Source organism: Canis lupus, chromosome 5 (genome assembly GCF_003254725.2).
Source record: "Canis lupus dingo isolate Sandy chromosome 5, ASM325472v2, whole genome shotgun sequence".
Lineage (NCBI taxonomy): Eukaryota > Metazoa > Chordata > Mammalia > Carnivora > Canidae > Canis > Canis lupus.
The window spans coordinates 54,573,877-54,589,177 of record NC_064247.1 but is presented as its reverse complement, the minus strand read 5'-3'; the positions used below and the strand labels follow the sequence as shown (position 1 = coordinate 54,589,177).

The 15,301-nt window shown below is 52.9% G+C and overlaps 1 protein-coding gene across 7 annotated transcripts in view; it reads left to right on the top strand.

Annotated features, from left to right (window-relative positions):
• The window catches only part of MROH7 (maestro heat like repeat family member 7), a 55,091-nt gene that overhangs the window by 21,893 nt on the left and 17,897 nt on the right, over nucleotides 1–15,301 (top strand). For all 7 annotated transcript variants that reach the window (XR_007410851.1, XM_049110409.1, XM_049110411.1 and 4 more), the window contains 10 exons: nucleotides 327–406; nucleotides 619–748; nucleotides 2,606–2,701; nucleotides 3,231–3,335; nucleotides 3,549–3,684; nucleotides 5,825–5,937; nucleotides 6,323–6,499; nucleotides 6,940–7,094; nucleotides 9,307–9,445; nucleotides 12,839–13,029. Coding sequence is in view for 6 of the 7 variants with exons in the window: in XM_049110409.1 (XP_048966366.1) it covers nucleotides 327–406; nucleotides 619–748; nucleotides 2,606–2,701; nucleotides 3,231–3,335; nucleotides 3,549–3,684; nucleotides 5,825–5,937; nucleotides 6,323–6,499; nucleotides 6,940–7,094; nucleotides 9,307–9,445; nucleotides 12,839–13,029 (1,322 nt within the window). In the remaining variant the exon portion in view is untranslated. The remainder of the gene's footprint in view (nucleotides 1–326; nucleotides 407–618; nucleotides 749–2,605; nucleotides 2,702–3,230; nucleotides 3,336–3,548; nucleotides 3,685–5,824; nucleotides 5,938–6,322; nucleotides 6,500–6,939; nucleotides 7,095–9,306; nucleotides 9,446–12,838; nucleotides 13,030–15,301) is intronic.

Genomic DNA, 15,301 nt, shown 5'->3' with positions numbered 1-15,301 from the left:
CCTTCAAGAGCCATTCATGGTGTTTTCTGCTTCAGGCCAGTATCTGGCTTAAGTGTGCCTCCTGACCACGAGGCTGCCAAAGCAGTTCTTGCTGGGCCTTGTGTGTAGGGTGCAGCTGGTTGGGGTGCGGGATGTTTGTGGTGGCCTTGAACTGGGCTCAGGATGGGAATTGAGCAGAGAGCTGACTCTCCCCACAGAGGCCCTGCACGGTTCTGTCCAGGATGGGGGCTGTCACAGCTTGTTCCCTATGCTGAACAGTGGCCCCCATCCTGGGGGTTTGCATGGCCTCACCCCCCTCATCAGCCCCCCGTGGTCCCCCCATCCAGAGGCAGATCCAGGAAGAGCCACTGGATTCCCTCTCGAGCACCGTCCGCTGGCAGGCCATGGAGACCCTGACCCAGCTGAGGTGTCCACAGCCCTTCCCCAACCCCCTGCCCCTTGCCCCCTTCCCTGGGCTCCACCTGTCTCTCCTGGGGCCTGGCCTCTGTACCCAACCCTCTCCTGTGCCTTTGCCTTTCCCCAGGCCCTGTGCTCCACACCCACTTCCCTCCTCCGGGGCCATAGAGCCCCTCCCTACCCCCCTCCCTCACCGCTGGCCTGTCTTTCTCTCTCTGCCAGTCACACCCAGCCCATCCTGGGATGGCAAGAACGGTCAGAGCTGGTGGACACGTGTGTGAAGAGCGTGTTCTCCCTTCCATCGGTGCAGGCCATGCAGGAGAAGGACGAGGCCAAGGCTGAGGCCATACAGGTGAGTCCTTGGGGCTCCCCACATCCTTAGACTAGGGTGCATTTCTGAGCTCTCAGAGGGGAGAGAAAGAGCCTTCTAGGAGTTGGATGCGAATCTTCACCCTCCTATGCAAGCTCCTGGCCTGAGCAGGCACTTGATAAATATTTGGTGAATGAGTGAATCTTTGGAATAAGGGATTGCTCATTTGGGGTGCTCTGTCCACTCCTGGGTCCTGCCCTGAGCGAGGGATGTGAGCATGTGTTGGCCTGGCCCTCGGAGGTGGCCGGGATTGGGAGGAGGAGGGCTGAAGACCACGTGAGCTGGGGTGAGCGTAGAACCTCAAGGGGCTCATGTAAGCATCTTCCAACCTGTGCAGGGCTGTCCCAGGAGAAGTGGGTAGAGGTGACCTTAGTGTAGGAAGTTGGGTCAGTGAGGGAGACTCAAGGAGAGGAGTTTCAGCCAAGAGGGAGGTGCATTCCTTCATCCTTTCATTCAGCAAACACAATGCCCACTCCAGAAGTACCAGGGGGTGGGGGATACAGTAGAGGGAAGGCAGCGGGGAGCTAGACATTGTCAAAGAATCATACGAATAAATGCAAAATTGCAGCAATGGTAAGGGTTGCAAGCAAGGAGTACTTGGTGCTACTAAGAGCCTAGAATGGATGTCCTGGCCTAGGTGGGGGTCAGGGGTCATGGGGCTGTAGCTGACAGGTTAAAGAAGAGCTAGTTAGCTCGGAGGGGGAGTAGCAGAAGGAAGGGCATGCCCGGCAAGGGAACCACCTGTACAGTGGCCTGAGGACGGGGAGAACATGGTGACTCCAAGGATGACAAGGGGGCAGCATGGCCGGAGGCAAGAGTGCTGGGAAGCAAAGCTAGAATGCAGTGGTGACCAGGCCACCCTTGAGGGCAGCTTGAGGGCTCTGTGTCCTGAGGGACAAGACCCAAAGGCGGCCCGGGTGTGTGTGTGGGGGGGGGGGGGGGGGACGACGACGAGGACGACACTCTGGTCATGGGAAGTGCAGGCAGCCCTCCTGCAGTTCCAGGCCCGGACAGCAGAGGGCAGTGCTGCACAGCGATGGGCCAGAAGGAGGAGGGAGGTAGTTGGCAGGTGGGTGGCTTAGTAGTGGTGGTGTAACCTGGGTGTGCACAGACCAGGAAGCCCGGACAAAGACAACCTGGGGGACAGACAGACGTGAGGAGCTGGCAGATGGAATTGAGGCAGGGGACAGAGGGGCTCAAACCCCCTCTTCAGCCTACAGCTTCCTAAGACAATTCTGGGACTATGGTGTGGCCAAGAGAAAGGGAACCCAGGCGGGGGAGACGTGGCTCCCTGGAGGGGCCACTGGAAAATCTATTTGGGTCTAGGAGTAGCCATCACAGAACTTCCCAGAGACAATAATAAAAGTGAGGCTGGCCCTCCCGTTTACCTGGCTCCTACAGTTCTAGCCGCATTTCCCACCCATCCTCTCATTTGTTCCTCAACACGTTGTGTGACTTTGGAAAAATGTTTTTCTCATTGGAGAGAGAAGTGAGGGTCAGAGGGAGAGAGAATCCTCAAGCAGACTATGCTAAGCGTGGAGCCCCATGCAGGGCTCGATCCCAGGACCCTGGGATCACGACCTGAGCCGAAACCAGAGTCCGATGCTTAACCGACTGCACACCCAGGTGCCCCCACCAATTTGTTGATAAGGAAACTATAACCCATGGTGAGAGAGCAAAGTGTCCAATATCATACCTTAAGTTAGTCTCTCAGGTGGGGCCAGAAAGCAGTCTGAGTGTCCCTCCTCCCCTGACCCAGAGCAGGGTGCGGGTACGGGGTTGCTGGGGCCAGGTCCGCTCCAGCAGCCCCCTAGCAGCTGGTCCTCCTCCTGCCCACAGAAGCTTTACCAGCAGACCCTGGATGCCCTGCAGACCCTGCTCAACGCCCTCTTTGTTGAGGACCCCACTCCTGCTGGGCTGAAGAGCATCTTGGAGGTGTGGGGGTGGGAGGAGCAAAGGGACAGAGGGGAAAAGAGGAGCAGTGGGGGGCTGGGTCCAGAAGGAGCAGTTTGACTTCAGGATGTCATCTTGGGCCAGTGCTCCCCCCCCCCCCCAGGGTCCCTACTACAGGTCCTGTTCCAAACTCCTGCCCCTTGGCTCTCTCCCTGTCCGCCCCCCCGCCCCCTGCGGTGTTCTGGCTCTAGCTGTCCCCATAGCTTTGCCTTCTCCGTTCTCATCCCTGTCTCTCTCTCTCCTCTATCCTCGTGACTCGCCATCTATCATCTCTCTCCTCGCTGACCTTCGTTCTCCCTCTGGTCTTCTGGTCTTAGCCTCAGCTCCTGGACCCCAGGGCTCCCTCTGCCCCAGGAGGAGGAGGAGGCGGAGGAGAAGGAGGAGAGGGCTGTGGACGGTTGCCTTTGTGCCCTGGCAGCTTCCTGCTGACCGGTAAAGGCTGACCGGCCCACTCAGGCGGCAGAGGGTGGCCTCCAGCCTGGAGCTCTGAGTCTCCCCCTTGTCCTTGCAGCCCCTGGGGCCCTGGATGAACTCCGGGAAGGCCCATGAGCGAGCACGGGCCGTGAACAGCAATGTCTCTGTGTTGAATCACACACTTCTGACCCTGCCTTTCTTTGTGAGTGGTCCCTGGGAGGGGAGGACACTCTGAGGAGGGAGAGTCTTGTTGGCTGTAAGGGAGCTGGTGCATCTGCCCAGAGATTCCCAGGTGGCCCTTGTCATCCTCAGAGGGCTCTGCTCTCAGGGCCCGACCATCCAGCTCTGTTCACTAATTGCTGTATAAGATTATTGAATTTCTAAGACCCAGTCCCTGAAGTTATGACACAAACAGATGTCCTCGGGGTTCCCGGCGCTGGGGCTTCTGCTGGGGAGGCTCATCCTTCGCATCGGGGATCCTGATGAGGAGATTGGCCGGGAGGCTCTGGACGGCATCATCATCCTCTACACCATCCTGGAGCTCCAAAAACGTAAGCCCTTTGGGGTGCCTCTCAGGCAGGGCTTCCGAGCAGGTGCTCAGCCTGGGAATTGACCAGAACCTTGGCAGCAAGGCACAGGTAGATGGAGACCAGCACAGGGTCTGATGGGGTCTGCGGAAGCCGGTGTGAAGCCTCAGTCCCCACAGGACCAGAGGGAGGCTACAAACAGCCCTATTTTGATTTAAGCAGTCCTTGTATCTGATCCCCTCTTCTTCCTTCCAAGTGTTATCTGACTCTAAGTGTCACATTCCTATGACGGCACCATGCACACCTAGGCGTGATGGCCCAGTGTGCTGAGAGCAGGGCAAGTCCATGTCATAGTCACCATGCATTCCCAAGGGCTAGCCCTGGGCTGGGCACATGGTGGGTGAATATTTATTCAATGAATGAACAAAGGACAGGTCCCATGTTAGAATCTGGAGTGGCTACAGCCTGTAGGTGGGAGAAGCACCTCAGATCCTGCTTTAGGGAGCTGGTGGTATGAAATGGGCTGACCCAGGCACTGGCATCGTACCTAGAGGTGTGCAGTCTCAGCAGCTTCCTGCCTCCTTCCTTTCCCCATGGTCCCAACCCTGCCCACGGGCCTTTGGCATGTTGTTTAAGCTTCCCTGGCTCTGGGGGCAGAGTGACCTGGCAATCTGAAATCACATTTAACTGGGTATCCTATATTTTATCTGGTGACCCCAGCCCCACACTGTTAAATTCTCAAGGATGAGGTGGTTTGTGGGGGTCCCCTGAGTATAGGGAGCAGCAAAGCTAGGCTTTGAACTTGGGTCTATCTGATTCCAGGTCTCAAGCTTCTTTCCTTTACAAATGATCCACACACTTGGTCCATATGGTCCCTCTGCTTCGACAGCCCTTCCTTGTGTAGATGCCCTGCGTACTCTGGGGGGAATCCAGGGAGGACCCAGGCCAGGCTGCAGTAAGGCCTTAGGAAATGAGCCTGAAATAGGTTTCCTTCAACAGAAAATATGAAGCCACCATGTTCCAGATCTATGCTAATTACTGAAAACACTGCAATGAAGTTAAATAACCCTCCCTGTTGGGTTTACCTTCTTGTTGTCAAGAGACAGTGAACAAAATAAACAAGCAATACATATAGTGAAGTCAGATAATGATGAGCACTAAAGAACACAAATCAGAAAAAGAGGCTTGGGACTACCAGGGTAGGGACATTGCAGTTTAAAAGAGGTATCACCACACACCCACCAGAACAGTGAGAATCAAACTGACAGCTCACTGATGGGACGTGAAGCCTCTGGAACTCTCCTGCATTGCTGGTGGGCATATCATTGGGCCCACCTGCAGCCTGCAAAACCGTTTGGCAGCATCTCCTGAGGCCGGACCTATGCCTACCTTAGGACCCTGCAAGTACACTCCTGACCGTGTACCTAACAAATGTGTGCATACATTTCCTGAAAGGCATTGGCAAGACATACCAGAATGTTCTTAGCAGCACCGATAGCTTTTTAAAAATGACCCAAATGTCCATCAGAAATAGAGAGGGCAGCCCGGGTGGGTCAGCGGTTTAGTGCTGCCTTCAGCCCAGGGCGTGATCCTGGAGACCCGGGATCGAGTCCCACATGGGGCTCCCTGCGTGGAGCCTGCTTCTCCCTCTGCCTGTGTCTCTGCCTCTCTCTCTCTCTGTGTCTCTCATGAGTAAATCAATAAAGTCTTAAAAAAAAAAGAAAAGAAATAAGAGAGAAATAAATGGTAGTGTATTCACACCACAGAAAATGACGCAGCACCACGTACCAATGAGCTAACGTGACTTGCGACAGCATGGATAAATCTTACCCGCAGGATGTTGAGGGAGAGGCAGGCACACAGGAGAACATACTACGTTAAGTCCAATAGCAAGAAATCTAACCTATGGGTTTAGGGGTCAGAACGGTAGTTGCCCCAGGTGAGGGAGGGGGCAGGGGACTAAAGAGAACCAAGAGGAGCTTCTAGGGTACCCATTATGTTCTGCTTCCTGACCTGGGTCCTGGCTACCTGGATGTGTTCTCTATGTAAAAATTTGTCAAGCTGGTTTTCTAGGATTTGTGTCCTACCTCCATGTTTAACAAAAAGTAAAAAAAAAAAAAAAAAAATAGAGTGGTTGGGCCTCACTGAGGCTTCTTTCTTGCAGGAACCAGAGATAAGGAAGAGACCAATAAGGAGGAGCTGTATGAGAGCAACAAGCGATTCCTGGGGCCCTACAACCCTGTCAGCCCATGCCAGAACATTCTGCGTGTGATCGCGGTGACTGCCGGCTGCCCACCAGCTCTGGGCCTTCCTGGGAATGGGGAGGGCCCACCCCAATCTCTTCTCCCCACTTCCATCTTTCCAGGCTCATGTCCCCTTTAAGGAAGCTTTCCCCAACCACATGGGCCCACCCCGAGTGCCCCTTCCTCCTCTGCTCTGTGCCCAGAAGCACATTATCCCACTCTGGGGGCAGGATGCATGTCTCCCCTTCTTCTGTAGCTCCTCCCCACCGTGTTGGACACCCACAGAGTACACATGCCTGGCCCTGCCGACTTCTGTGTGGATCTGGTGGTGGCTGTGTGTGTGTGTGTGTGTGTGTGTGTGTGTGTGTGGCTCCCTTAGGGTCCGTCCAGGTGTCAGTATCTCTGTGCTTTTGTTTCAGGAATTCGGAGACTTCCTGGGACCCCAGCAGGTAAAGGACCTGTTGCTCGCAGCCCTGGAAGGCTTGAAAGGCAGCTCAGAGACCCGGGGGAAGGACTCTGGGGAGATGATGCAGCTGGCCTCGGAGGTCACGCTCAGCTCCGTGCTGGAATGGTACCGCCACAGGGTGCTGGAGGTGGTAAGGCTCCCTGGGGGCAGGGTCTGAGCCGGAGACCTCATGGGGCCTGCTCATCCCTTGGGACCTGCCGCCTGGCAGTGGCAGGGTGGGGGGAACTGGAACCCCTAGGCACGGGGGGCAAGGCAGGGGTGGTGTGTGAGTTCTAGGTGCCCCCCTTGCGGGTGAGAAAGAACTCACTTACTGATCTGGTGGGGGTGGGGAGGGCAGTGAGGACAACTGGCTCTCCCAGGGAAGGAGCAGGTGCGCTGCTCCCCCCCTCCCCTTCTCTCTCCTGGTGCCCTCCTCTCTCTCTTTCTCTTTTTTTCTCTCCCCTCCCTGGCCTCTCTATCCTGTCACCCCCACCCCCTTTCTCCTCCTGTCTCCCTACTCTCCCCATGCCTGCCTTGACCTTCCAACCGGACATCTGCCTGCTGCTCACGACTGCTCTGGCTCTGCCCCAGATCCCAGAAATCATGCAGGGCATCTATGTGCAGCTGAGCCACATCCAGGAGCCACGGGCCCGTGAGGTGGCCCTGCTGCCCGTCTCCCTCCTGGCCAGCTCCTTCATGACCGAGGTGGTTGTGGCCCTGCTCACATGCCCTCTACCGCTGGACAGGTACCAACTGGGGGGCTCCTGCCACCACATCTTAGAGGGTTGGAGCAACCCCCATCCTGGGCTGGGTACCTGTCCTTCCATTCAGGGAAGGCCTTGCCTTCCCAGCTGAACCCTTTTCTATGTGGTCTGTGGTGCTTATGACAATTGTGGAGCACTTTTGAGGCACTGTGGAGAGCAGTAACATCTCTTCTTAGTACAATGATCCCACTTTACAGATGGGGAAACTGAGGGGCAGTTCCTTGTCCTCAGGCCCCAGTGAGCAAGCAACAGGATGAGGACCCAAACTGAGATTTGACCAACTCCAAGCCCAGCGCTCTAAGGATGCCATAGAAAGGAGGCCTGAGTGTTGGTGCTGACTCTGCCTCTAGCTGCTGTGTGGTCTTGGGTAGTTTACTTGCTCTCCCTGGGCTTCAGTGTTCCCCCATAGGCAAAAGCGGGACATGCTCCCTGCATGACTCCCACCCCTGATGGCTGGTTGTGACAGGTAAGGTCACCAGCTGAGCCGGGTGCCTGCCCAGCCTGGACTGTCCAGTAGGATGCTCCCTCTCTCTGCCTTCAGGGAGCTCATGGTCTGATGGGCAGAGGGGACTGGACCAGAGAGATCAGACTGACTGCTCCAACCTCCCAGTCCAGAAAACACTCGCACACCTTTGAATGAACAGAACGAGGCAGGAAGCCTGTGACCCACACTTTAAGATCGTTGTATGATAGTTCACGCAGAATTGTGCCGATCTGTGGGGTGAGGTGTGCTTCTAGTAGGGATGATTGGTGTCATTCCTAGAGGCCAGGGAGATCGGGTGGGAAAGTGAGGGCCTGGGTGACATGTCCCCGACCTCCCACCTGGAAGATTTTCACCTCTTCTGGCCACACTACCCGCCCCCCTACCCACACCTCCCCAAGGGTTTCTTCTGGGGATCAGCAATCCTTCAGACTCACAAGACTGGCAGGACCACACCTGACACTCAGGATATAGGACAGATATAGGACACTCAGGGGCTCCTCCTCCCAGGAGTCCTCGCAGCAGCCTGTGCAGCAGGCCAGACAGAGCCGGGACAGAATGTAAGGACGCCTGGTGCTCAGGTGCCTTGCCGGTGCTTGCATGAGCCCCAGAGAGACTGGCTCCTTCCATCTTGTACCCTGGATGCCTCACATGCCTCACCCTAGTCTTTCCTCTGGGCTTATAAACTGGACTCTTGGGCCTCCCCAGTAAAAAGGTAGGGGCTGCCCTGGCTGAAATGGTTCATAAGAACTGCTACCTCTTACAAAAGATCTCCAGACTTTGCCTCTGGGGTCTCCACGGGGATGAGAGGAGTCCCAAGAGTCAGTGCACCCTGGGAAGCTCAATGCTACAGCGTCCTCATGGGTTCTCATAGTTAATTTATAGTTCCTCCCAGCCCAGATGCAATTTACTACTTGGGTCATTTTTACCATAAGCAATGTTGCCTAGCAACATAGTTGACATACTATCTTTATCGGGTTTCCAGGGGAACAGAGCTAGGAAGTTAATGGGAGGTTCAAATGCTCATGCAGAGGGGAACAGGGCTCTGTTAACCCTTTAGTGCACCCCAGGCCTGTCAGTGCTTTCAGCTCTCCACAATAGATAGGAGCGCCCACAGGCTGGTGCCGGCTGGCCCGGAGGCTTTCCCCTGCCTTGTGAGGGGACTGGAGCAGGGACTCCTTGATACTATGCGACAAACGGAAGGTCCAGGCCCCAAGGGACCTCCTGGCACAAAGGAACGACCTCAGGCTCTGAAGGCACCAGACCCGGTCACTTCCTGACTCTGTAGCTCATTAGCTGCGATGTCATAGACTAATGATCTCACCTCTCTGAGCCTCAACTCTGCATCTGTAAAATTGGAATGACAACCCACCTTGAGGGTCTTTTGAGAATCCGGTGAACTGGAGTATCTTGCCTGTCTTGTTCGTATCTATATGCCTAGAGCCTTGTCTAGTGGCTGGTGTACAGCAGATGCTCCATATTTATTGAATAGATTGTGTATAAAGCACCTGGCCTGATACCTGGGAAACAGGGTTTTCAATCATTGCTTGCCCCCTGCCTCTTAAAGAGTGTGTTTTCTGGGCCATTCCTCACTGTCACACCCATGGATGCCATATTGATGGCATCTTCCCTTCTCCTTCCCCAAACCACTGGGAGGCAGGGTGGGCCCAGCGCCCTGGTCCCCAATCACCATCTCCACCCCTGACCTCCCAGCAATGGTGCAGAGATGTGGAGGCAGCTGATACTGCGCAAGCCCAGCTGTGATGTCCGAGATCTCCTGGACCTACTCCTCACCAGTCTGAAGGAGAAACCCTTCACCAAGAAGGGCCGGGCCTCCATCGTGCCCCTAGCGGTGAGGACCTGCCTGGCCTACCCTGTGCTCCCCGCTCCTCCCCTCCTGCCAGCTCAGTGCACCCAGCTTCTGGTCCCCGGCTCTGCCAGGAGCTAGTTGTGTAGCTTGGGCACCTCTGTGTTCAGGCTCTGTTCGTGACCCCCTGGACGGCACCGTGCTGCTGCCTACGGGGATGGCAGTGGCCTGGGAGGTGGGCTCCCAGACCTGGGTCTGAGAACTGGCATGGCTATGTTACTAGTTGGGGACCTGAGCAAGTCACTTCGCCTCGCTGAAGCTCAATCCCTGCATCAGTAAATGGAAATGATAATGAGGAAATTTGCCTCATGTGCTGGTTGTGAAGATAAAATGAGGTAACTCATTCATTCATTTAGTGACCTAAAATTTTTACATGCTCATCACCAGGCTCCAAGCTCAGTCCTGGGAACACAGAGGGAAAGGGGTCTCTGACTGCAGGAAGGTAGCTGGGTGGAGGGACAGATTTCTTTCTGCCTCTGTCATTGTCGCTCTGGTTCTAGCCAGCTGGATAATACCCCTGCTCGTCTCCCTGCTTCCACTCCAGGCCCTTCAATCTGTACTGCAGCCAAAAAGTCTTTGAAAATGCGCATCTGCTCTTCTCAATCCCCTCAATGGCTTCCCATTGCCCTTGAAAATAACACAGTATTCCTACTTGTGTTGCAAGGCCTTGTGCCCCTCTCCGGCCTTAACCACACTCCATGGTCCCTCTTACGTGCATGGCTCCAGCCTTGTTCTATTTTTCAAAAAAATATTTATTTATTTATTCATTCATTCATTCATTCATTCATGAGAGGCAGAGAGAGGCAGAGACACAGGCAGAGGGAGAAACAGTCTCCCTGCAGGGAGCCTGATGCAGGACTCAATCCCAGGACCCCAGGATCACAACCTAAGCCAAAGGCAGACGCTCAACCACTGAGCCACCCAGGCGTCCCTCCAGCCTTGTTCTTTGTCAGAAATTCATACATAGTATGCTATTTCTGTTACAGGGCCTTTGCGCATGCTGTTCCCTCTCCTGAACAGCTCTCCGCTAACCTAACTTCTAGTCATGCCTTAGCTCTCAACTGAAGCATCACCTCCTCAAGAAAGCCCTCCCTTATCTCCCTGACATGATCATATCTGTGCATATTACACTTTGCTTCACATACATTATCTTGGAGGAGTTGGCCCCAGTTGTGATTTGATTTGACAGTAATGTGTGGGGTTTTTTGAGTAATCTGTGAGATCCATGAATTCAGTGCCTGGACCTGTTTTACTCACCATGCTATCCCCTATACCTAATGTGTACCTGGCAGATAGAGATGCTCAATTTTTTGTTGTTGTTGGACTGATTTATTTATTCAACAACATTAGTTGAGCACTGACTATGTACCAGGCACACTCATGAATTCTGGAGATTAGCAAAAAGTAAGACATTTGGGGGGAGGAAAGCGAAGGAGGTATGGGTGGTATTTCCCCTTTACAGAGGGGGACACTGTTGCTTAGTCACATCGTAGGTCTTAGCCAAGGTCACAGAGCTAGTGAATGGTGGCACCATGGCTCAAGCCCAGATCACCTACCTCTGAATCCTGTGCTTCGCCACTGGGTCTCTCTGCCTCTCTCTCCTAGTGCCAAGTTCTATAAATAAAGCATGAGCATCCATTCCTTCCCTGATTTGGTCATTCATCCTCTCCTCTCAATCAGTATGTGTTTGTGTATTCTTGGGTCACTCATTTGTGCTTTTTTTGTTCAAGCATAGTTTGAGCATGGATAGAGCCCAGACTAATTTTTATCTCATGGTGTTGATAAACCACTTGAGCAAGACTGAGCCAAGAGCGGAGCCCTATGGCCCACCACTAGAGACTATCGCACAAACCGCGTTCTCTGGATACAGTCATTATCTTTGTTTTTTTTTTTTTTAATTTATGATAGTCACACAGAGAGAGAGAGAGAGGCAGAGACACAGGCAGAGGGAGAAGCAGGCTCCATGCACCGGGAGCCCGACGTGGGATTCGATCCCGGATCTCCAGGATCGCGCCCTGGGCCAAAGGCAGGCGCTAAACCGCTGCGCCACCCAGGGATCCCAGTCATTATCTTTGATCTGTTGTGAAGGCTTTGAGTCCAAGAGGTTTATCTTAGCTCTGCCCCTGCCTCACTATATCACCTTGGTCAATCACTTCTTCTCTAGCCTTCGAATTTTGATCTGCAAAATGGGTGGTAATAAGTCCTGCCTTGTTTATTTTCCCTTTTCAGTAGAGTGAAATAGTGTGTGTGAAAGGGCTTCCTAAGCTGTAAAGTACAAATAGCTACCATTCATTGCTCGCATCCAGACGGCATTGTCACTTATCTCCCTGGGAACATGCCACATGCTCTTGTCACTTCACAATCAAATACCTTTCCTTTACGCCAGCAGTGGGGGGCACCGATCTTGGTCACTTCTCATCTCTCCCCTCATTCACTCTCCACCACACCTGTGAGGCTGGTGGGAAGAAGACCACTGACCCCGCCTGACAGAGGATGAAAGAATCTGAGGCCAAAGAGGGCCAGAGAGTAGTGGGGCCAGAATGAGCCCTTTGATTTTGTGACCCCCACCCGTCACCTCCCCCACTCCCGCCCCAGCATTGTCCTCCTGCCAGTTAGGGAGGCCTTGGTGGGCTGAGCGAGAGGCAGGCCCAGGCCAGCACCAGAGCTGGATGGCAGGTGGAGCAGTTCTACTGTGAGTGCCAGTCGGGTCCCAGGGAGCGTCATGGGTCAAATGCCAACAAAGCCAGGTTCCCAGGATTTTGGAGGTCTGGTGTGGGGAATCATGGATAGAAAGGGTAGGGTGTGATCAGTAGGTATGGAGTGACAGAGTCCAGGACTGGGCCTCCCTGGCTCCCACTCAAGGCTGGCATTTGTTTCTCAGTTGCTGGGCACAGGGGGAGGGAGTGAGGGAGGCCTGGTTTAATGGCCCAAAGTGAAGGGACAGCTAGCTGGTGCCCCACCATGGTCTCTGAGCCTGTGTTATGAATGAGGAAGAGGCAGGATATGAGGCAGTTGGTGTCTGAAAGCCTGGGTTCCAGTCCTAGCTCTACTCCCAAGGGCTAGGTGACCATGAGTAAGTGCCTTCACCCCTCTGAGCATGTCCCCTCAGCTGCACAATGGGATCAAGAGTCTACCTCATGAGATATGAGAGGAGCCCTCCACCCCATTCTTTCAGGGCTCTGTCAACACCCAAGAGACAGGCTGTTGTTTTGGTGTGGGGCTCACCCAGAAAGCCAGGAGTTGGGGTGTGGTGGGGGGTGTAGAGATCTGGGCTCTACTAATTTGAGCCAGAGAAGAGCAAAGACCTAGGTCCGACCTGCTAGAGAAGCAGTCCAGGCCCCCCCAGGAGCCTCCTGCCAGCCTCCCCTCTGTCCCCAGGCAGCCAGCGGCCTGTGTGAGCTCCTGTCGGTCAACAGCTGCGTGGGCCGCGTGAGGCGCATCTACCCCCAGCTTCTCCTGGCCCTGCTCATTCAGGTCCATTATCACATCGGCCTCAACCTGCCAGGCCGCATGGCTTTCCGCAAGGATACCAAGAAGGACACTCAGCCTTCTGTCTTCGTCCCCGTGCGGTATGTCCTGTTGTCCCTGGCTGGGGAAGGGCCACCTAGCAAGGCCCTTCCTAAAGTCTTTTGGGCAATCCATCGGTAGAAATTAGCTTTGGGACTAAAAGAGGAAACAGAAGCACACTTTCAAGAGAGCTGATAATTTGCTCAACAGCTGTTGGGGAGCACCTGCAGTGTTGCGTGTGTCAGACCTGCCTGGTGCTGGATGGGAGCAAAGAGTCAGCCTTCCCCCAAGGAGCTCACAATTTCATATTTCCTCCTCCCTCCCTAGAGATATTATTTGTATTAGCTTTGTATCCAAGGCCCATCATTTTATTTTATTATTTTTATTTTATTTTATTTTTTAAGTGGACTCCACACAGGGCTTGAACTCACAACCCTGAGATCATGACCTGAGCTGAGATTAAGAGTTGGACACTTAAGTGACTGAGCCACCCAGGCACCCCTTGCCATTTTATTTTTAATTATTAACCAGTACAGGTAATAGATGTACATGGGTAAAAATCTCAAAAGACATTAAAAGTGAGTCTCCTTTCCTCTCCTTACCCACTGAGCCTCCTCCAGAAGAGCCAGGTTCTTTCATACCCTTCTACAAGTGGTTTATGTAGAGATAAGCACACATTTATATTTTTATTTTTACACCAATAGTAGTGTAATTTGCAGTTATGCACTCTTGCTTTCAGCTTATACTAACTATATCATAGGAGAACATACACATAGAGCTGCCTCGTTATTTTTAACATCCACATGATATTCCAATATACCATCATTTTTAACCAGGATCCTCTTGGTTTAGGTACTTTGCAGCCCCCTTTGCCATTATGGACAATACTGCAATGAGTTAATTGATATGTCTTTACGCACACACATGCTTGTACATGTAGGACAAGTTCCTGAATGTAGAATGGGCACATCGATGAGTTTCTGCATTTCAATCTCAAGGGGAGACAGGGATATGTGGCAGAAAGTGCTCTTGACCAGTGAGTGATGAAGGGGAAAATGGAGTACCCCCTAAAGCACCCAGTTTGCCACACGCCCCTCTGCCCCCCAGAGGTCACTGCGTCCAGTAAGATGTGAGAATGGCTGTCTCCTACACCTTTGCCAGCATGATGGAACAGAAGGTGTTTATATCTTTGCTGATCTGAAAGTTGAAAAAAGAAATGCTGTCATTTTAGTTTGTATTTCTTTTATTATGAGTGAAGTTGAGGTTGAAATGTCATTTGTGTTTCCTTTTTTTTTTTTTAAGATTTTATTTATTTGAGAGAGAGGGAGAGAGAGAGAGAGCATGCATGCACATGAGTGGTAGCAAGGAGGGGCAGAGGGAGATGGAGAGAATCCCAAGCAGACTCCCCACTGAGCACAGAGCCCAGTGCGGGGCTCCACCTCAGGGCCCTGAGATCATGACCTGAGCCAAACCAAGAGTTGGTCCCTTAACCAGCTGAGCCACCCAGTGCCACTGTGTTTCCTTTTCTATGAGCATTGTTTGCCCAATTTTATATAGGACTATTGGGAATTTTTCTTGTTAATTTTTAAGATTTTATTTACTTATTCACGAGAGACACAGAGAGCGAGGCAGAGGGAGAAGCAGGCTCCCTGCATGGAACTCAATGCAGGGCTCGATCCCAGGACCCTGGGATCACATCCTAAGCCAAAGGCAGGTACTCAACCACTGAGCCACTTAGGCGTCCCTTCTTGTTAATTAGTAAGAGCATTTTATATATTAAGGACATTAACTCTTTGTTACTTGTATTCCAGTTTGTCACTTAACTGGTAACTATTTTCTGATCTTTGGCTGTTCAGAAGGTTTAAATTTGCGTGTAGTTGAGTTTAGCAGTCTTTCCTTCTTTGGCTTTTTTTTTTTTTCAGAGATTTTATTTATTTGTTCATGAGAGACACACACAGAGAGTCAGAGACACAGGCAGAGGGAGAAGCAGGCTCCAAGCAGGGAGCCCAATGTGGGACTTGATCCCGGGTCTCCAGGATCATGCCCTGGGCTGAAGGCGGCGCTAAACCGCTGAGCCACCTGGGCTGCTCCCTTCTTTGGCTTCTGTTGTGTGCTCAGAGGGGTACACTTTGAGGCACTGAGGGCAAGCAGTTGCATAGCTGGGCTTAAGGTCAGAACATCTTGGGTTTGAGTGCTGGTCCCATCATTTATTTAGGCTTTGTATGTTGGCTAAACCACTTTAACCTCTTGGCAGCTTGGTGTTCTTGCCCATGAAATGGGGCAAGTGATTCCTGCCCCAGGGTTCTTTTTTGTTTTGTTTTTTAAGATTTTATT